Consider the following 22,599-nt stretch of genomic DNA (forward strand, 5'->3'; position numbering starts at 1 on the left):
AGCATTAATATTTTTATTAAAACAAATTATTTATAAATATGCAAACCTACTTTTTTTAAGTAAACATATCACCCCACTTTTATATATTTAAAAAAAATTCTGAATTAGAAAAAGAGGCCAAAGGGTAAGCCACCACTAGGACCAAATTGTACTATTTATATTTCCATCCCACCCTTGTTTCTTCACTCTTGAATTAGAGGGTATAATTACAAAACCACTTTTTACAAATATGACCCCAAATAAACTCACTTTTCTCATATCTGGCGTCGTTGCTCACTTCTGTAAAAACCCCTGCTTCGTGCCATTGACATAAAGCGAAGATTTTTCTCTCTCTCACTCTCTTTGTCTTCCATCTTCGTCACCACCCGCACTATGCAATCCCAAATGCTTCTTGATTCCACCATCCGTAAGGTATATTCCTTTCTTCGTTGCTGTTCAATTCAGATTGGCTCAACCCACTTTTTGTTAGCTTATGTGGCTTTTTTGTTACATTGAAAACATGCCCCTCTTTTCCCCCCTCAATTTTTCTGGGAAATGAAGGAAAATTCAACGGAAAAATATGATTTTAGTAATGGGTTTGGCGTAAATTGTTGGTTCCCCCTCCCCCATTTCACCATTTCCTTTTTGCCCCATTTTTTACTTTTGTTCCTGCTTGCACCTGATGAGCAATCTAAGGAATTTTCAGCAATAGTAGATGGAGTTTAGTTTGTTAGTACTTTCATTTTGATGATAAAGGTTTATCATTTTGATGTGTCTTTTTAAATCCCTTTTGTTTTGTTTTGTAGTGATTTGTGGTGAAGCCTAGGTTTCTGGGCTGGTTTTGTGGAATCTGGTGAAGTTTTGGATTTTGGGGGTGTTGGTTGAGTAGAGTGGGTGAATTGGATTGGACTAGTTGGTTGAAGTTTGGTGCAAGTGAGTTGAGATGAGTGTGGTGGGGTTTGACATTGGTAATGAGAACTGTGTCATTGCTGTAGTTAGGCAACGTGGCATTGATGTTTTGTTGAATTATGAATCCAAACGTGAAACCCCGGCTGTGGTCTGCTTCAGCGAGAAGCAGCGGATTTTGGGGTCTGCTGGTGCTGCTTCTGCTATGATGCACATCAAGTCCACAATATCTCAAATAAAGAGACTAATTGGAAGGAAGTTTGCAGACCCTGATGTGAAAAAAGAGCTGAAAATGCTCCCTGGTAAGACTTCTGAGGGTCAAGATGGAGGCATTTTGATTCACTTGAAGTACTCGGGGGAGATTCATGTATTTACACCTGTTCAATTTCTGTCCATGCTCTTTGCTCACTTAAAGACTATGACCGAAAACGATTTGGAGATGCCCATTTCAGATTGTGTTATTGGGATCCCATCTTACTTTACCGACTTGCAGAGACGGGCGTATCTTGATGCAGCGAAAATTGCCGGGTTGCAGCCTTTGAGATTGATCCATGATTGTACTGCAACTGCCCTTAGTTATGGAATGTATAAAACAGATTTTGGCAGTGCAGGTCCAGCTTATGTTGCATTTATTGACATTGGTCACTGTGATACTCAGGTCTGTATTGCATCATTTGAGTTTGGGAAAATGGAGATACTTTCACATGCATTTGATAGGAGCTTAGGAGGGAGGGACTTTGATGAGGTTATATTTAGTCATTTTGCAGCAAAATTCAAGGAAGAGTACCACATTGACGTGTATTCTAAAACAAAGGCGTGCTTTAGGCTACGTGCAGCATGTGAGAAATTGAAGAAAGTTTTGAGTGCAAATCTAGAGGCACCTCTAAATATCGAGTGCTTGATGGACGGGAAAGATGTTAAGGGATTTATCACAAGGGAAGAATTTGAGAAGCTGGCATCAGGATTACTGGAGAGAGTTTCTATTCCTTGCCACAGAGCATTAACTGATGCAAACTTGACAGCAGAGAAGATTTCTTCTGTAGAGCTAGTTGGTTCAGGTTCTAGGATTCCAGCTATAAGTACATCACTAACTTCTCTGTTCAAGAGAGAACCCAGCCGACAGCTGAATGCAAGTGAGTGTGTAGCTCGTGGTTGTGCTCTACAGTGTGCAATGCTCAGTCCTGTTTACCGCGTGAGAGAATACGAGGTTTGCGTATTTTTTTTCTCCTAATATATTCTCATCTTATCTTATGTTATAAATATATATTGCTGATTAGAATTGAGTTTGTAGATCCTTAGAAATGTAGTAAATTAGTAATTCTGAAAGGATCAAGTTGTTACCTAGGTTTATTCTAACAAGTTTTGTTTTCAACCTTTTGATTGTCTTCCATAGTTCCATTTTTTCTCTCTCTTTTTTTTTTTATTTGAAATGTAATTTCCATTACTCATTTGTATAGACTCACGTGCCTCTCTTTGTCATATTGTTCTCTATATAATTAATGTGATTTCTCATGTCTGTTCAGGTCAAGGATGTTATTCCCTTTTCAATTGGACTTTCATCAGATGAAGGTCCAGTTGCTGTGAGATCAAATGGTGTACTTTTCCCAAGAGGCCAACCCTTTCCAAGTGTTAAAGTCATAACCTTTCAGCGAAGTAATTTGTTTCATTTGGAAGCTTTCTATGCTAACCCAGATGAACTACCACCTAGGACATCTCCTAAAATTAGCTGTGTCACGGTATGCCCTCTTTAGAACATTCAGCTAATGTGAAGCAGTTAAAATTATTTTGTGCACATTTTTATCTGTTTTAAATTTTCTTGTCAACCACCCCACCCCCCTTTCTTAGTAGTAGTTATCATCCTCACTCTCCTGGTTTTCCTGTGTGTTTAATGCAAATCATGCACTATAGCTTTTGTGTGAGCACTTTTTTTAGGGGGTAAATCTATGTGGACTTTTTAACATTCTTTATTTTACTTTTTGGGTACTTAATTATTCTTATATATGTTTAAAATTTAAATCCCACAGAGAAGTTTGTTTTTGGTAGAATATCATCATTCCCACAATCTACACCTTTTCTTTTTGAGCTGTAATATTCCAATATTTAGAATCTGTTGATGTAATATCTCCAAACATTTTGTTGACTCTTCTCAGTTATTGGCATCAAGTGAAAAAAATCACTTCAATGGATCCAGAGCTGTTGCAATAGACCCCTCACGCTATTTCCCAACAAGAGATAAACTTCGTTACAAATGGCCTGTGACTGACTATTACTTGTTTTGACATAAAAGGAAACCATGTTGTAAAACTAATTAGGCATAACAATATGAAAGTCAGAATCAGTTTTCTGTGGATATGCACACACTTGACTAAATCATTATGTTAGGAGAAAGAAGTGTATGTGGTAGATCTAACGTCATTCTTTGTGATGGCAATTCAGCATGCATTATCTGCATGCCCACACCTTGAAATATGCTTATGCATTTGATCACTACTTCATTTCAGATTGGTCCTTTCCATGGATCCCATGGTAGTAAGATCAGAGTTAAAGTTAGAGTTCCACTTGATCTGCATGGCATTGTCAGTATTGAATCAGCTACAGTAAGTAAGAAGCCTCATTTTATCTTTCCATACTGCATTATTAGTTTTTCTAAGAGAGATCTTTGCACATAAACCTTTCTATGGTTTCAGTTGATCAAGGATGACATGGATGATTTGGTTATGGCTGGTGATTATCATTCAAATTCTGATGCAATGGACATTGATCCCATTTCTGAGACAGTTACCAATGGGTTTGAAGATGATACCAATAAGAAGTTGGAATTTCCATGTAGTTCTGTAAGTACTCATGTTTTCCCCTTCTCTTTATCTCACTTTCAGTTTTCCTTTCTGGGAAATCTCAGAGGTTGGAGATTTCTGGCAATTTTATCCTTTGAGCATGGAAAATCGTATAGATAAAATGTAAGAAGCAATTGCCATAATCTCTGATGAATTCTGTGACATTTGTCATGATTGATTTTCATAAAGTCCATTTGTTGTTAGGAGTAAATTTATTAGTTTTAGTTACCCTTTTGGTTCCTATAGTTGCAACCACTTTCCATTTTAGTCCCTATAGTTTAAAATATCTCATTTTGTTCCCTATAGTTGCAATTTTTTTATCCCTTTGGTTCTTGCCATCAAAACTGCTACAAAACAGAAACTTTCACTACCAAAAAATTTAGACAGTTTCAGTTTTGTGGTAATTTTAAAGGATCTGGTGTAAAGGGTTAAAAATTGCAACTATAGGGACCAAAAGGGCATTTAAACCATTTTATTATAATTATCATTCCTTTTCAAAGGCTGATTGTGATTCTGGTGATATAATATTTTTGCGGTGATAATTATGATTGCAAATATGATTCATTTTGGTATTGGGAGTTATTAAAATATTTCTATCATACCTTTTTACAGGCTGATGGTACAAGAAAAGATAATAGAAGGCTTAATGTGCCAGTGAATGAGAATGTCTATGGTGGAATGACAAAGGCAGAGATCTCAGAAGCTCTTGAAAAAGAACTCCAGTTAGCCCAACAGGACAGAATTGTAGAGCAAACCAAAGAAAAGAAGAATAGCTTGGAGTCTTTTGTTTATGATATGAGGAGTAAGGTATAGATGCAATGTCTCAAAAATTGTAGACACGACTGGGTATTTTGATGAAGGGTTATTTGGATTTTATGCGGTCACACACTAAGCATAAGCTATAAATAGTTTTGTCCATTGGCTGATCCTTTTTTTCAAAAAAGAAAACAGACATGTTCCTTTTTAAAGAATTGGATTTAACTTTTGTTAAGTTAATTAAAAGTCTTGAGTGTGTCACATGAGAAATTTTATGGTGTAGTTATTGAAATTTGAAAATTGATTGTCATGACTTTCTGTGGTGATTCATTTGTAAATGCAAGGCCGAGATTGGTTTCTTTGTAATCTTATCTGTGAAGGGTTGGAAATTTTAAATCTTTAAATTTGTATCTCTTTCAATGCTACTGACTCTATACTGGCATTTGAAGATTATGTTTTTGGTTCTATTTTGCTTTGTGAGCTGAAATTTAACTTCATTTATTTGAATAGCTCTTCCACACATATCGGAGCTTTGCAAGTGAACAAGAGAAGGATGGCATATCTAGAAGCCTTCAAGAGACTGAGGAATGGCTTTATGAGGATGGTGTTGATGAAACTGAACATGCTTATTCTTCAAAACTGGAAGATCTGAAAAAGGTTTCCCTCCCCCCCTTTTATTACTGAATTCCATGCTGTACTTCTTGTTTATAATCTATGTACTCTTGTAGCTGGTAGATCCAATTGAGAATCGGTACAAAGATGATAAAGAAAGAGTGCATGCTACACGAGATTTATCAAAGTGCATTTTAAAGCATCGTGCTTCTGCAGATTCCCTTCCACCCCAGGATAAAGAACTGGTACAAAAGATTTATGCTAGTATATGCTTTTGTGATTATGATGCTGCCCTTAAGATCAGCTTTCATGTGATGAGTTTATTGTTTCAGATCATCAATGAGTGCAATAAAGTGGAGCAGTGGTTGAAAGAGAAGATCCAGCAACAAGAATCATTTCCAAAGAATACTGACCCAATATTATGGTCAAGTGATATCAAGAGCAAGACAGAGGAGTTAAACTTGTATGATTTCTGTTTTCTTTTTCAGAAGTGTATATTTATTGTTTTCTATGAATCCATGCGACACAAGTCTAGAGAACAACTATTCATAAAATCTTAGTTAGGCAATCAAATCTATTGATTCATGTGTAATAAAGTTCCACATATGATATCAACAGATTTCATAGGGAATAATATTTCTCGTGATCATTTTGAATTAGGACAATACTTAGATACAATTTTTTAGGTACTTTTAATGTACTTCAATCAGAATTAGAGTTTCATCTTGTTAACCTAAGTTAACATTTAATGCAAACATTTATTACACAGATTACCGAGGTGAAACTCTAATTTTGATTGGAAAATAGCACCAAAAACTCCTAAGGAACCACATCTATGTTTTGTCCTTTGAATTATACACTTGCTTGTTCAAAACATTGTTCATATGGTCTTGTAAACATGCTTGTCTTTTCCCTTTGATTTTATCTCAACATTAACAAATGTTCTATTTTGGTGGTTTTCAGAAAATGCCAACAGATATTGGGATCTAAGGCTTCTCCATCTCCAGAAGACAAAGACAAGCCGGATACTTTCAATGATCCATGAATACATTGATGTGATTATACCACATGGAACTGAAGACCCAAGTTTTCATCACTGATACCATCTGACAAATATAGAAAAAAAAAGTTTCCTTTCATTTTTGCTTTGCAGCGATTTGTATTTTCATAATCTATCTAATATTTTCTGATATGATATAGTTTCTTCAAATGAATCGAATAGATTCTGCTTTAGGGAAGAAAAAAAATGTGTGAAGTATTAGTGGCACTTGTTTCTGCTTTGTGCTCAAATAAATTCTTACAAAATTGATTGGTCAATCTCGAATAATGTCGGAGTCTGTTGTGAAGCTTTTAGCATATAAGAACGTGTTACGCGGCTTTATGATAATGAATGAAATTAAATGACTGTTATTATTATTGTTAGGCTGGCCACAATTTACTTTGCATAACTCTACTTTTTTTTTAGTCTATCAATTTTATATGTTGTTCTTCTATTCAAATTATTATGTTCTATCTTCTATTCAAATTATTATGTTCTATGGTTGCTTGTAACATTAGGGGGCATTTGTTTCATAAATTATTTCTTTAGTTATGGGAATATTTTTTGTTGAGAATATAAATTGGAAATGTTATTTTCGAGTATTTTATAAAAAATATGATATATTCTGCAATAATTTCAATAATTTTTATTGTCTAAGTAACAATAAGAGAGATAATTTTTTCAATATCATATTTTTGGAAATAAATAAATAATTTGTGAAATAAATGCGACCCTAGATTATTTATTTGCTATATTATTATTGTTGTATAGTAAAGACTAACATTACATTTGACTTATATTGCAAATTGCTTCCAAAGGAATGATTTTCGTATTTTATTAACTGGATTGGATAAACAAATCAAAATTGAAATTTTTTGTTAAAAAATATTATTAATGTTAAATAAAATATAACTCAGAGTAAAAAAAAAGGAAAGAAAAAGAGAAAACAAGAGTAGAGTTTATAGAAGATAAAAATGATGTGTATTAAGATGAATAATCCATTCATAATAGTTAATACAATAAATTAGAATATAGTATTATCATGAAAAAGTACATGTAACCTAAATGAAAAAAATAGATTTAAATATGTTTTTTTTATTTTTATTTCCGGTAAAAAAATTTAGTACTTTTTCTTTTATCATGGTATATAATCGAAACAGTAAGGTACTAAAATAACGTAGAATGGCCACGTTAGCCATTGCCGTTCTCACTCTCACTACTCGCTTTTCTTCTTCTTCATCACCTTATTATTCCAACTTCTTCTTCACTCGCTCCTTCAACCATTTCACCACAAAGTTGGTCTCTTTCGAAAAAACCCATCAACGACGTCGTTTCTTTTGCAGCAACTGCAAAAGGGCAATGGCTTCTTCAGCAGCCACCACCATCCCTTCACTTTCTGAGAGAATCACCGCACCATATGGCTCCTGGAAGTCCCCCATCACCACTGACGTCGTCTCCGGCGCCTCCAAGAGGCTTGGCGGCACCGCCGTCGACGGCCGCGGCCGCCTTATTTGGCTGGAATCACGGCCAGCAGAATCGGGGTAAGTGCATATATGGTTTCATGTTGGAGAACTGGTTCCCAGTTCAGAATTCAGAATTGATTTTAGATACATTTTTAAATGTTTGCTTTCACTTTTTGAAATTAGTTTTAACCAAAATCATTCTTACAAACTTAATTTCATTAAAAGTTAATTTTGTATATGGTCACCCGAACACACAAAGTGTCCCTTTCGGTCATTTGTTTAGACAAAACCTAGATATAGTTCCTTAAGTGCTTTTTAAGTGGTTTGATGTTGTTCTCGGATTAAAATTAGAGTTCTTACCTTGGTAACTTATGTCAACATTTATTGCAAACCTTTATTATTATGTTGATTACCAAGATAGAACTCTAAATCGAATTGGAAAGCAGTATCAAGACTCAAGAGTACCTGAGGAACTTGTTGATAAAAAAAAGTACTTTTGGAGAGTTTGGAAGTGGGGAAAAGGTGAAAGTTTTAAACTTTTAGAGTTTGCACATTGACCCTTTTTGTTTTTTCAGACGGGGGGTTCTTGTTGTTGAGCCGGAAAATCCAGGAGGTGAGGCTGTGGACATTACTCCTAAGGAGTTTGGAGTTAGAACAGTGGCTCAGGAGTATGGAGGTGGTGCTTTCACAGTTTCAGGCGATGTTGTTTTCTTTGCAAATTACAAAGATCAGAGATTGTACAAGCAATCCATCAGTTCTCTTGGTGAGCATTACAAGCATCAATTTTCATTTTCCAGTGCCATATTTTCCAAAACAATGTTATTGTGTGTTATTGACAGGTGGAATGGAATAGAGTTTAGTAGGATGGAATGGAAAAGATCAAAGGAATGAAGTTAATGTTTTATGATGTAATGGTTGAAAATTTTCTTTTCCACTAGTGAGAAGTGATTTAAATGTAAGGAGATTAGTCAATAATTAGTTGGTTCCATTTCACAATGGCAAAGTTGGACGAAAGAAAGATAGAGATTGGATGGAATGGGATTGAATAGATTCTAGCAGCTTTTGTTCCATTTCATCCTATTTTAAGTAATCCTAACATTGGCAACTAATTTCATTCCATTCCATGCCCCTCCAATCCACCCCCTTTCCATAAATGTAGCTGAAATGCCTTTTGTTTGTGGCCCTTTTGAATTGACGTGTTGTCTTGCTCTTATATCTGTTGTATATTGTCATTAATTTTTGTTTTCTTTGTATTTAACTTTTGGTAACATATACAGATTCATTAGTGTCTATCTGGGAATATTGATTTGGTGGGGTGTTATTCACAAAAGTGTATGTGAAGCAATTTTCTTAATTAGTGCTGGAAATTTTATGCTTTGTACCATGGCAGATGTGCCTCCCATACCTCTCACTCCAGACTATGGTGGCCCAGTAGTCAGCTATGCTGATGGAATATTGGACGTACGCTTTAACCGTTTTATTAGTGTAAGGGAAGGTAAGCAGTCCAGAATCAGTTTATCTTCAAGGCTTATGTCAGAATGTTCCCAGTGTTTTTACTTGTTAAAACATTCATTTATTTGGTCCTAAATGTATGATCTTGTTGCCAGATCGTTGCGAGAGCAGTCAAAATCCAACTACAACTATTGTATCTATAGCACTTGGCAGTAAGGATGCTCAGGGTAATAATTTATGGCTTACTAGTGAGTTTAACCCGTGGATAGATTGAATGAATACAGAAAATAAAGGTCTGTTCAGTTTGAAAAAACATTTTCTGTTCTGAAAATAATTATAAATATATTACATTATTGTTTTCACTTTGTTTGCTATTTTAAAAGATTTATGTTGGAAGTGTTTAAAACATTTTTTCTTTTCTTTTTACCATTTCCTATATAAATCTTTGAAAACATGAAATAATTTTTTGTAATTATTTTCGAAAGCAAGAAATGAAAACAAAAACACTTTTATTATGTTTTTATTGCTTGTTAAATGTGTTCAAACAGATCATAAGTGTTTCATTATTGCTTGTTAAATGCTTTCATTAATTTTGCTATTCTCGCTTGAGGGCTATTTTCAACATGCAATCAATATTTTATGTCTAACTAGATTGCGTGACGTTCAGAACCACAAGTACTAGTTGGCGGGAGTGATTTCTATGCTTTCCCGCGTCTTGATCCAAAAAGTGAAAGAATGGCTTGGATTCAGTGGAGTCATCCCAACATGCCATGGGATAAATCAGAACTATGGGTTGGCTATATTTCTGAAAACGGGTGAGTAGAACTCTTTATTATAGTTGTAACTTGAAAAATTATTGTTTGTTTATCTTATAGGTCTCCTAATTGAGGTGACAATGAAATAATCTTTGGTTTTTTTCATATTGATTACTAGTCTATCTATGATACAATCTCTCTCTCTCTCTCTCTCTCTCTGGTGAATATGATATACTACCTCTGTTTCTATATATAAGAAACAAATACCCAATTCATCAAGACCAATAAAAGTAGTTAATTTGGTTAACTTTAATTAATAATATCATAAATTTGAATTTTATTCCAAAAATACCCATTGAATCAAAAGGTTTAAGTGGTGATTGCATTTAATGACACTACTCATTTTTTAAGGGATAACTTTTTCCACCAATGAGTATGACTTATCTCATTAGTAATCTTTACAATAAATAAGGGTATAGAAGGAAATTAGCAATTAATACATTTAAAGGTGGTCATATGTTTCTTATATTTAGGAACAAAAAATGTTCCCATTTGTTTCTTATATATAGGAATGGAGGTAGTAATTTCTTTTAATGCAAACAACTGATACTTTTGCAGATATTCAGTTCTTTTCTGAATCACACAATGCATGTCTAATATTTGTTGATTAAATTACATCACATGTTTTCTTAACCCTGAAAGGGAGAAAAAGTGATACTTGATTTGCATATGTACTTTTCAAATCTCAACTTTTGCACTTCTTCAATGTTATTGGTATTGATACAGTTCATAATATTCATGCAATGTTTTCTGACTGGATGATGCATAGTTGCTTCTTCTAGAAGATTTTTCCTGTTTCCCTCCATTTCTGTCTTTAATTCTATGTCCTGGATCTAGTTTCCAAGTTCCATATGATAGTAGGAGTTTCTGTTTTCTTATTATATGCCATGTTTCAACTTGAAGCCTAATCATCTTAAGGTTCCATGCAGAGAGATCTACAAGCGGGTATGTGTTGCCGGGAATAATCCTTCACTTGTGGAGTCTCCAACTGAGCCCAAGTGGTCTTCTGATGGTACATAAACTAGGCAATGTTTGTAACTCCCTATCCTCCTCTTCTCCTTTGAAAAAAATAAGGAATTTTTCAGTTTTATAGAACCAAAAATAGTTCTCAAGATTTTAGTTTTGTTGACTAAAGGTTTTCTGGAGATCATCAATTCGTGATTCTTTTTGAGGAATGCTAGCAACACTCTCTTTAACACTCCATAGTTGGCTGAAATTTATTGAAAATCATCAATTTTGGTGGGTCATGCTTCTCATTTAATGATTCTCTCTCCTGATTTAAAAGTGAGACCCACAAAAATTGGTGATTTTCAATATATTCAGCTAATCATGAATCATGAAGAGAGTGTTAGAAAAGAGAGTGTTTGAGAAAGTGTCGCTAGCATTCCTCTTTTTTTTGTTTTTGTAAGTGATCTTCAAGTCATGATAACCTCAGATATGGGGTCATGATCCTTCATCTATGTTAATTTATGATATCTTATTTTTCAATTGTGTAAAACATGCTTTTACTTCAGGTTTTTTGTCCAATGCTTCTACAGCATATCATTCATTCATGGGTTCTGTTCACATTTGAATGTTATTAATTCAAGGCTTACTACTGATTCCAACAAAAACATTTGTTATGATCTTTCTGTGCATTCTGGTTCACTTTACTTTTTTTTTTTTTTTTTTAATTTAACTATGCAGGAGAGCTGTTTTTCATCACGGATAGGGAAAATGGTTTCTGGAATCTCCATAAATGGGTAATTTTTTCCCTGTTTATTTCTGCAAAACATGAATTATATATAGTGGGTTTCATTTACGTTTGATTCTGTAATTTCTGCATCGATAAATATGCATTGATACTTTAATTTTAAATACACATGGAAGGTCATGTTTGAGATATATATTTTTTGGAGGCTTGGTGGAACACAAATTGTTATTATGTTGTAAAAAGTTCATTGAACAAGTTCAAACTTTTATATTGTAGGTTCCTAACTAGGTGAATTTCCCACTACCTATTTGACTCTGTTGTTTTTAACCGAGTTTCTATGATTTGTCATTTTGGCATGTGTGCGTGTGTGAAGCCAATTTTGATATTTCCAAATTAAGATGTCAAAGAGAATCCTATTATTATGAATAATATAATTCAGAGTTAACTAAAGCTAATTTCATATGATTTGTGCCCTGAAAACAATTGGGTTTTGAATGTCATTCTGCCACGTAATATTTATATAAAAACCATGTAGTGGAAAATATTCTAGTTGGCTTTTTTTGGGCATTAACCTGTCACTGAGGTTGAATATCTCTATTAGTCTATTGTCACAGTATAATACAAATGCTTGTTTTTAATATTTCACTTTACATATAATGACCTGTTCCTTTTTGGTTTGTCTTGAATTCCCTTGTGCAAAAATCTGTTCATGCTTGAATGCATTTTATAGCTGGACATAGAATAGGAGCTAAATATCTAATTGATTGTTTTTATTTTTCTTTTTCTATCTTCTATAATCGGTTACAGATTGAGTCTGAGAATAAGGTCTTGCCTGTTTATTCTTTGGAAGCTGAGTTTGCAAGGCCACTGTGGATTTTTGGTATGAATTCTTATGAATTTCTTCAAAGTCATACACGGAAAAACTTAATTGCTTGCAGTTACAGGTAAATTCCTAGTCTGCTACCTGAAAGTCTCTCTCTTGTGGTCCAATCTGGTGCATGCAATCAAGGTTTTGGTTGTGCTTGCAGGCAGCAGGGGAAGTCATATCTTGGAATTATTGATGATGTGAAGGGCTCAAAATTAACTGTGCTGGATATCCCTTTCACAGATATAGATAACATTGTAATTTTTAAAATTGTTCCTTGTTTTTGTTTTTTGAGGGCGAGCCCTGGTGCAGCGGTAAAGTTGTGCCTTGGTGACTTGTTGGTCATGGGTTCGAATCCGGAAACAGCCTCTTTGCATATGCAAGGGTAAGGCTGCGTACAACATCCCTCCCCCATACCTTCGCATAGCGAAGAGCCTCTGAGCAATGGGGTACGAAGTTTTTTTTAGTTCCTTGTTTTTGTTTTTTGGTCTAAATAAATTCTTAAAGTGCAATAACTGTCTTGTTGTGCAATCATGCCATTGCAGACTTCTAGTAATAATTACCTTTTTGTGGAGGGAGCATCTGCCGTTCATCCATCATCAGTGGCCAAGGTGCTTCCTTCTTCCCCCCATCATTCTCCTTCTTAGTTATTTCAATGCTTCCCCTGATTACTCCGTTGCTTTCAGGTGACTTTAGATAATGATAAATCAAAAGCAGTTGACTTCAACATTATTTGGTCCTCCTCTCCTGATAGTTTGAAGTATAGTTCTTACTTCAGTAAACCTGAGTTGATTGAATTCCCAACTGAAGTTCCTGGTCAAAATGCTTATGCATACTTTTATCCACCAACTAATCCTGATTTCCAAGCTAGTGAAGAAGAAAAGCCTCCATTATTATTGAAGAGCCACGGTAAATCTGGGTCTTGTATCTGGACTGATCATATTCTATTTCATATTCTAATTCATTTGGCCAATTAGATGTTGAAAGCCTGTGGAGTGGGTTCTTCCCCCTGCCACCAGAATTCATATGTAGTTGAATATCTCATGATCAACATACATGATAATTGAGATATTGTGGTCGATGTAAAAAAGATTGGGAACAATTAAAATATTAGACCTTTATACTATTACTGCTGAATGTTATGGATGTCATGAGTGCATTGTATGAAACTGTCAGTAGTAATTTTGATTTTACATTGGTGAATACATACTGACTTTTATTGGAGTATTGTGAAGGAGATGCAGTTATTCTACTGCAGTCCTGGGTTAACTTAGTTAAGATTTAGTTACTAAGTTAGTTAAGTCAGTTAGCTGTTCTAACTGATTAGTCTATAAATATAGAATTGTAACCATTGATTCATTGGGTTAATGAAACTAATTCTTCTCCCCTTTCTTTCCTCTGTTATCTTTTCTATTACAGTATCCAGAGCCTAGTTCGGTCCAACTTTGGCAGAATTGCATAATCCCTTTCCCTCCTCTTCTGCATTTTCCTATTCTTCCGCATTCCCTAATTCGATTGCCGAAAAATTTGATGATTCCAATTTTTTGCTGTGGCGACAGCAAATTGAACCGGTGATTAAATCACACCGGCTTCAACGCTTCGTAGTGAATCCGGTGATTCTGCCGTGATTCCTCTCCGATACCAATCGCAAAATCGGTCATGAAAATCCGGTGTTTGAAGTGTGGGAACAACAAGATCAAATCCTCCTCACATGGCTGCTGTCGATGCTCTCGAAGTCGATCTTATCACGCTGTTTGGAAGCATCCACTTGTATCAAGTATGGTATAAGATTCATGAGTATTTCAACAAGCAAACGTGAGCTCAAGCATGACAACTCCGTACTGAGTCGCAATCTCTTTCAATGAAGGATAGATCAATGTGTGCTTTTCTTCTTAAGGTTCAAGAGATTGCAGATGTGTTAGTGTCAGTTGGAAGCTTGATTTCTCCTCAATAACACATGGATGCTTTGCTCGAAGGTCTTCCTCGAGGTTACAACTCAGTGATTTCTGTAATAGAAAGCAAATTCGAATCGCTTCCGATTGCAGAAGTTGAGGTGCTTCTCTTAGCTCACGAAGCTCAATAAACTGGACTACGGATCACAAGAGTGTCTCTTTCTAGGGTATTCTTCTTCACACAAAGGCTACAAGTGCCTTTCTTCTTCAGGAAGGTTGTTTATTTCCAAAGATGTGGTGTTTAATGAAATCAGGTTCCCCTTGTCATCATCTACTCCTAAAGAAGTGCCTTTCTCCGTACTGATTTGTTTGGATCTTCTTCAGTTTCTTGTAGCACCTTGTCATCATCTACTCATTGTAGTCTCCAGTCTATTCCCTTGGTTTCCTCTTCACCTACTCCTTCTCCCAATCTTTCTGTTGACAATTCTACTTCTGGTGAACATTCTGTCCCTTCTCAATCTGCAATTGATTCTAGTGCTATACCTATAGATCGTTCTGTTTCTGCTGAGATTCACAATTCTGATAGCAGTTTACCTTCTAATGGTGGAACCACTGGTGGTAATGGTGATACTAGTGTTGAAACTACTGGACATTCAGCTGATATCTCTATTCCTAATGTCTCTAACGCTGCATCTACCTCTATTGAGCATTCAGAATATACTACCCTTGCTCATTCATCTTTGCCCACAACCAGCACTAACACTCATCCTATGCGGACTAGATCAAAGTCTGGCATAGTTCAACCCAAAATTAACCCAACTCTTCTTCTAACTCATTGTGAACCTAAGAGTGTGAAGCATGCTATTTCTGATCCCAATTGGCTCCAAGCAATGCAACAAGAGTACTCTGCTCTCATTAATAATAATACATGGGATTTAGTCCCTCTTCCTTCTGGCAGAAAAGCTATTATTGACTGCAAGTGGGTTTTCAGGGTAAAGGAAAATTCAGATGGTTCTCTTCAACAGTTATAAAGCTAGACTAGTAGCTAAAGGCTTTCATCAAGTGCAAGGTTTTGATTTTAATGAAATTTTTTCTCCAGTAATCAAACATGTCACTATTAGACTCATCATCACTTTGGCATTGACACATCATTGGGATCTTTTCCAATTGGATGTAAACAATGCTTTTCTGAATGGTACCCTTGAACAGTCTGTGTATATGACACAGTCTCCTGGTTTTGAAAACTCAGATCGTTCTCTAGTTTGTCAGCTCAAGAAGGCTCTTTATGGGCTTAAACAGGCCCCTAGACAGTGGTTTGACAAGTTGCATTACTGCAGTTTGGATTTACAGCAAGCAAGTGTGATCCCTCTTTATTTGTCTACAAAACTCATATTCTTACTGTTTACCTTCTGGTTTATGTTGATATTATCATCACTGGCAGTTCTTGTACTCTGATTCAGAATCTTACTTCTAAACTAAATTCCAGTTTTCCTCTTAAGCTGCTTGGGAAACTAGATTATTTCGTGGAAATTGAGGTTAAGTCTATGCCCGATCTATTGTTCTCACTCAGAACAAGTATATTTGAGATCTTCTGCAGAAAACCAAGATGACAGGCTCAGCCTATCTCCTCACCTATGACCACTACCTGCAAGTTGTCTAAATCTGACAGTGATCTGTTTTCTGGTCCCACTTTCTACAGATCTGTTGTGGGAGCCTTACAGTACACTACTGTTATTAGACCAGAAATAAGTTTTGCAGTTAACAAAGTATGTCAGTTCATGTCTAATCCTTTGGATTCTCACTGGACAGAAGTTAAAAGAATTCTAAGGTACCTAAAGGGGTCTCTCTCTTATGGCCTTTGACTGAAACCAGCTATTTCCTCTCAGCCACTTCCTATCAGAGGCTTTTGTGATGCTGATTGGGCATCTGCTGTGGATGACAAGAGGTCAACCTCTGGAGCTGCAGTTTTCTTAGGGCCCAATCTCATTTCATGGTGGTCAAGTAAGCAACAAGTGGCTTTTGCTGTTAGATAAGGATAGAAGTCATAGGGTCTTGATAGCTGTATAATTTCTTTATCCAGTTTGGTTCCCATCGAGACTGTCCTAGTCTGGCCATGGGAACCATCTTACTGGTCTCTTTGTAATCACGGTACCTCTGGTACTTAGATTCTTATATAATATATATTTATCTTTGCTGACCAAAAAAAAAAAAAGTAAGCAACAAGTGGTATCCAGGTCAAGTACTGAAGCTGAATACCGGAGCTTAGCTTAAGTAACAGCTTAAGATTTTATGGATACAGACGCTCTTGTCTGAATTGGGTGTTTCCTTCAAGACACGAGTGGTGTTTTGTGACAATCAAAGTGCTGTAGCTCTAGCCTACAATCCTGTACTTCATACAAGGACAAAACACATGGAAATTGATGTATTTTTTGTCAGAGAAAGAGTTCTAACTAAGCAATTGATTGTGCATCATATTCCTGGCCTTGATCAATGGGCTGATGCTTTCACCAAGCCCCTCTCCAACCAGATTTTAGCTTCTCAAGGGCAAACTCAATGTGGTTGATCCTTCCTCCAAGTCTCAACCTCCTTGATTTTGAAGGGGGGTATTGGTGTATTGTAAAGGACATGCAGTTATTCTATTGCAGTCCTGGGTTAGCTTAGTCAATTAAGAATTAGTTACTAAGTCAGTTAAGTCAGTTAGAGTTAGTTAGCTGTTCTAACTGATTAGTCTATAAATACAAGATTGTAACCATTGATTCATTGGGTTAATGAAACTAATTCATATGTAGTTCAGTATCTCATGATCAACGTACATGATAATTGAGATATTGTGGTTGATTTGAAAAAGATTGCGAACAATTAAAATATTAGACCTTTATACTAATACTGCTGAATATTATGGAGGCTATGAGTTCATTGTAATGAAACTGTCAATACTAATTTTGACTTTACATTGGTGAATACATACTGACTTTGATTTATTTACATTGGTGAATACATACTGACTTTATGTTTTCATGCTTTTTCTTCATTCCTTTGTCTAAGGTTTCCAGGATGCCTTTGTTCTTTCTCTTGGTTTTGTAATCAAATGGAACCACAAAGTCAGGTGGAACCACTTCAAAGTCATCGTCATCACCCAGCTCCTGTCTTATGTTTTCATGTTTCTTTTCTTCATTCCAATTGACAAAAAATTTGGGTTTCTATTGAGCTCATTACTTTTCTTGATCTCATTCACACCCTTTAGAATAAGCACATATTTCTGTGCAGAATCAATGTAGATGGTATTTATACCAACTACAAATGTTATTTCATCTTGACTCAAGATATGTTTGTGCTCTCTTTCTACTTTTGGGATGACCTTTAGAATGTGCATACCACCCGAAGTGTATAGATTTTATACATGTGAATTTCCTTGTATGACTTAGGAACATAAGCAGAGTCAGATTTTCTTGTTATGAATCCATATGGTTGACAGGGTTTTAAAAATCTGTCCACTTTTGAGCACGAAATCATACAAGTCATAGTATTTAAGCTGTGACGCAGGTATCATTTGCCTTGCCATGAAACCGGTGGTATACACATTCTAAATACCATCATGAAAGTAGAAAGAGAACACAAACATATCTTGAGTCAAGATGAAGTAACATGTGTAGGTGGTATAAATACCATCTATGTCAAATCTATACAGAAATATGTGCCTATTTGAAAGGGTGTGAATGAGCTGAAGAAAAGTAATGAGTCCAATAGAAACTCAAGTTTTATGTCATCTGGAATAAATAAAACACATAAGCCATGGAAGCTGAGTGATGGCGATGACTTTGAAGTGGTTCCATTTGATTACAAAAAGAGAAAGAACAAGAAAATGAAGACAAATCCCAGAGGAAGAGAAAGAACAAAGATATCCTAGAAACTGTTGACATTGAAGACAAAACCAAGAAGAAGGGAAAGAACAAAGGCATCATGGAAACTGTTGACTTTAAAGACAAACCCACATTTGGGCATTGTTCCAATGACTCTAACTTGTTAAACATTGTACTCGAGTTATACATCGTGTTACTTCCAGTTAATAACCTTGCATAGTACAAATCTATTGTAGTAATTCATGTTTGTGGTTTTAACAAGTTTTATGTTGGTTGTCGAGGGTCTAACACAACCCTCCTCCCTTATCTGGGCTTGGGATTGACTATGAGACCATAGTAAGAGTTCAATATGTTTAAACAAGTTTGTCAAATGTTCTTAATTAAATCAAATTTTGAATTGATAAATACTTTAGTACTTGATTGTTTATTGGACGTAATTGTTTTGGCAAACTTTTTATGCATGGGTTCTCTTAATGAGTAATGACTTCATACAACGCACTTTTATATTTTCATTATTTTGTTTGAATATTTCAGGAGGACCAACTGCTGAAACACGTGGAATTTTAAACTTGAGCATTCAGTACTGGACTAGTCGGGGTTGGGCATTCGTTGATGTTAATTATGGTGGAAGCACAGGTTTGTTTCTCACATCCAGAAAAATTTATTCTAATTTCTGAATTGCACTATCCTTTCTCCCCCATATTTTTGTTTTCGGTAGTTAGGACTGATAATTCTTTCTAGTTTGTTTATTTGTTTGTTTTTTTGCCATCCTACAAGCTTTTGGTTGTTTATGATTCACTATTTTAACTTTCTTCTCTTACAGCCTGTTGTAATCATTTCACTTACTGAAAAGATGTAAGTCAAATTGTCTGATTGGAATATTATTTGGAAGGTTATGGCAGGGAGTTCCGAGAACGGCTTTTGGGACGATGGGGAATAGTTGATGTCAATGACTGTTGTAGTTGTGCAACATATTTGGTATATTTTTATTTTTAATTTTTTTCTAATATTTGTGGCTGATGGATGTGGTATAAGAGTGGTTATATGATATAATCTCTTATGTAGGTGAACAGCGGAAAGGTAGATGGGGAGCGACTTTGTATTACAGGTGGCTCTGCTGGTGGGTATACCACCTTAGCTGCTCTTGCTTTTAAAGAAACTTTTAAGGCTGGGGCTTCTTTGTATGGTGTGAGTGCAACTTCTGATACCTTAGCAGTACATTTTCCTTAAGATTATAGTAATCTACTTAATCATTTTACCATGAAATAGGGTTCATGAATTTCTGACTTGTCATCAGTTCACCTTAGTTGGCTATTGGAGCATGTCACTTGTTTCACTACTTAATCATTTTTCTGACTTGTCGTGAACAATCTTTTTTTTTCCTACTTGAATATTCTTCTGGTGATTAATTTTAATAACCCCTTTAGTTGCTTACAGATAAGATAGTACATATACCTTTCTCAGCCAGCCTTTTTTCAAAATCAAGAATAACGTAGTGCATGTTCTTATAACTTTAACAAAGAATAAAGGTTTAACAATTCATTGTCCTTATAATGGTATGTATTTTCCTATTGGTGTCTCAAACAGGTAGCTGACGTTAACATGCTGAGAGCTGAAACTCATAAATTTGAATCTCATTACATTGATAGACTAGGTGGTAAGTCAATGATGACCATTCAAGGTACCTATTATTTCTTTGGTTTATTTGTTCGATTTGATGTTCAGTCTATTCCTTAATTGATTGCAGGAGGTGAGAAGGGGTGCTATGAAAGATCACCAATCAATCATGTTGACAAATTTTCTTGTCCCATTATTTTATTTCAAGGATTGGATGACAAGGTTAGCAACAATTGCAACTATTTTCCTTTCACATATTTATTACTTAAAGGACTCTGGAGTGGAAATTGTCAACTTATTCCTAAATCTACTCTATATTACTGATAAAAATTAATCCGATAAATATGTCTTACACAATGCAGGTTGTGCCCCCAGAACAAGCTCGGAAAATTTACCAGGCTCTGAAGGAAAAGGGTGTGCCAGTTGCTCTTGTTGAGTACGAAGGAGAACAACATGGTTTCCGGAAGGTATGCGCCAATTTAATTATTTATCTTTTAGAATGAAATAGTGAATGTAATCAATAATGGGTTGGATGCAGGCTGAGAACATTAAGTTTACTCTTGAGCAACAAATGGTCTTCTTTGCACGATTGGTTGGACACTTCAATGTTGCTGATGATATTAATCCCATCAAAATTGACAACTTTGATTGATTGAGAATGACTTTTTCAGAGGTGCTGGTGTTGGCTTTCTTTGTCAAAGCAAGTTTTAAGCAATCTTTGTGAGGTACTGGAAGTGTTATTGCACCAATGAGCTTCTTCTGGCACATAGCCATAGTAGCCCTATATTAATGCGCATTGTCCAGAGTGTGCTGAGTTTCTACTATATATATTATCTTGGAGTTCTATTTGATCTTGTTATCTTGTTTCCTAGTTATCAATTTATATTTTGAAAGTGTGTTGCAGATACTGTACGTATATGTTTGTTTTCTATGATATCTGTCATGCATGGATAAAGTGGGTGATGATAAACTTCATAGTATTGAACTTTATTATGTTTCGGCAATGATAGTCTAATTGTTTTTATCTTATCTAAGAATGACAACTCGTGCAACTAATTAAGCTGAATCCAAACCTTATAAGATTCATTTGGCCAACCTTATTTCCTAACCAAAAATTCCATATAGTGGAAACCATCTGTAGACCGAACTGCAGATCAATCATGATGTTTTAAGTTCTATGGTTGATTTCAAAATTGTTTACCATGCTGCATGGCAACTCTTTCCTGTTATTAAAAAGGAAAAAAAAAAGTATCATATTTTTTCCCACACCAAAAATATATGAATTCTTAAGATATCATTGTGGATACAGAAAGAGTGTAGCAGAAGTTGCATTTTATGGTCCCTCCTTATAAAATAGACGACCAATACCCCAAGAGGGTAACAGTATCAATAATCAATAATAAATACATAAGAATAAATTAAATCCCTAATTTTAGTAACTAAATCCCTGATTTCTAGTAATAGATATAAACCTCGGGTTCACCCAAAATAAAAGTCATATGCCCACGTCCATTTTCGCACCAATTTCATCTATAATAATTTCGTAAGATTTAGCAATTTTCTAAAGATTATCTTTAAAACCATAAAAAATAAGATCTAACTCATTTGGTTGACGCGTGAGTGTTATAAATTCTGTGTTTAATTCCTACTTTGAAAAACAAATCATACTATTTTTTAAAAAAATTATAATCAAAATAGAAAAATTAAAAGAGGAGAATAAATTTAATCGTATTTAACCAATAAGTCTTATCTTTTTCTACAAGTGTAACTAATTAATTGTAACATGCACAACGGACTGACAGAACAATACACATGAGAAAATATAATGATTGCATAATTATTATTCAACCATGCATGTACGTATTACATAATAAGTGCACACATGACAAATATTTAACTTATATGACAAGTTACTCAATATATATATATATATATATATATATATATATATATATAGATAGATAGATATAGATATATATGGTTTAAATGTTTACAAAGTTAACGTGAACGATTTAGCAATGGGAATGGGGCAAAGTAGCGGTTGCAGTTGCAGCAGCAACAGCAGCAGCTGCAGCAGGAGGAGGAAGGACAATAATGGTTTGTTCTATGCAGTTGCTCATGGAAAATTGAAGGATGTTAAGGCCATGGTGGAGGAAGATCCCAATGTTTTGAAACTTACCACTGATGATGATCAAAAACTCTCACCATTGCATGTAGCTGCTGCCACTGGTCAGGTCAAGGTTGTTGTTGTTTCTGTTCCTTTACTCCTTGGTTTTCTGGAATGCTTTACGGCCATTAAGGCAACATAATAATTATTATCATCAATTTATAATTTTATATCTAAGATATATATATATCATATAACTATAATTTTTAATAATTTCAATGATTACTTTTGGATAATGATTTTCCCTAAAATTATTTAAATGCCTGATATTGTGTACATTTGAATTCAGGAAGTGATCTAGTGGAATAGAAAAATCATAGTCTTCAAGTGGTGTGTAGGAAACTTCTTCGATTGATATAGCGTCTTGATTTATTTAGAATTGAAGATATTGAAAGAATTGTTAAAAAAAAATTCATATATCATTAGAAGCGCTATATTACATTGAAATATTATATTCTATTTTAAACGCATACACACTTATGAAATATTATTTCCCATATTATAATCGTTACTAGTATCAAATTAAGGAGGTTTATTGGAAATTAAAATTGTTTAAATTTGTTTTAAGAACAATTATGAAATAAGGTGCATTAGATCAAGTATGTACTATATATTTGCCATATTATTTCTGAGAAATGTTGGAAATACA

At 34.9% G+C, this 22,599-nt stretch overlaps 2 protein-coding genes across 2 annotated transcripts; both read left to right on the plus strand.

Moving 5' to 3' along the window:
- Positions 1-258: 258 nt before the first annotated feature.
- On the plus strand, positions 259-6,505 carry LOC114423407 (heat shock 70 kDa protein 16-like). The gene is made up of 10 exons (XM_028390160.1): positions 259-411; positions 786-2,092; positions 2,409-2,621; positions 3,387-3,482; positions 3,573-3,719; positions 4,332-4,526; positions 4,986-5,132; positions 5,204-5,332; positions 5,420-5,550; positions 6,051-6,505. The coding sequence occupies exons 2-10, from the start codon at positions 923-925 to the stop codon at positions 6,130-6,132; spliced, it is 2,310 nt and encodes a 769-aa protein (XP_028245961.1). The 5' UTR covers positions 259-411; positions 786-922; the 3' UTR covers positions 6,133-6,505.
- Positions 6,506-7,308: 803 nt separating this feature from the next.
- On the plus strand, positions 7,309-20,807 carry LOC114423408 (dipeptidyl-peptidase 5-like). Its single transcript, XM_028390161.1, has 18 exons — positions 7,309-7,667; positions 8,165-8,352; positions 8,980-9,084; positions 9,197-9,268; positions 9,709-9,856; positions 10,786-10,868; positions 11,543-11,598; positions 12,357-12,493; positions 12,578-12,671; positions 12,960-13,025; positions 13,101-13,323; positions 18,701-18,802; positions 19,059-19,144; positions 19,232-19,354; positions 19,754-19,823; positions 19,914-20,005; positions 20,146-20,250; positions 20,322-20,807. The coding sequence occupies exons 1-18, from the start codon at positions 7,309-7,311 to the stop codon at positions 20,433-20,435; spliced, it is 2,223 nt and encodes a 740-aa protein (XP_028245962.1). The 3' UTR covers positions 20,436-20,807.
- The last annotated feature ends 1,792 nt before the right edge of the window (positions 20,808-22,599 follow it).

This window comes from Glycine soja, chromosome 8 (genome assembly GCF_004193775.1).
Source record: "Glycine soja cultivar W05 chromosome 8, ASM419377v2, whole genome shotgun sequence".
Taxonomy (NCBI): Eukaryota; Viridiplantae; Streptophyta; class Magnoliopsida; order Fabales; family Fabaceae; genus Glycine; species Glycine soja.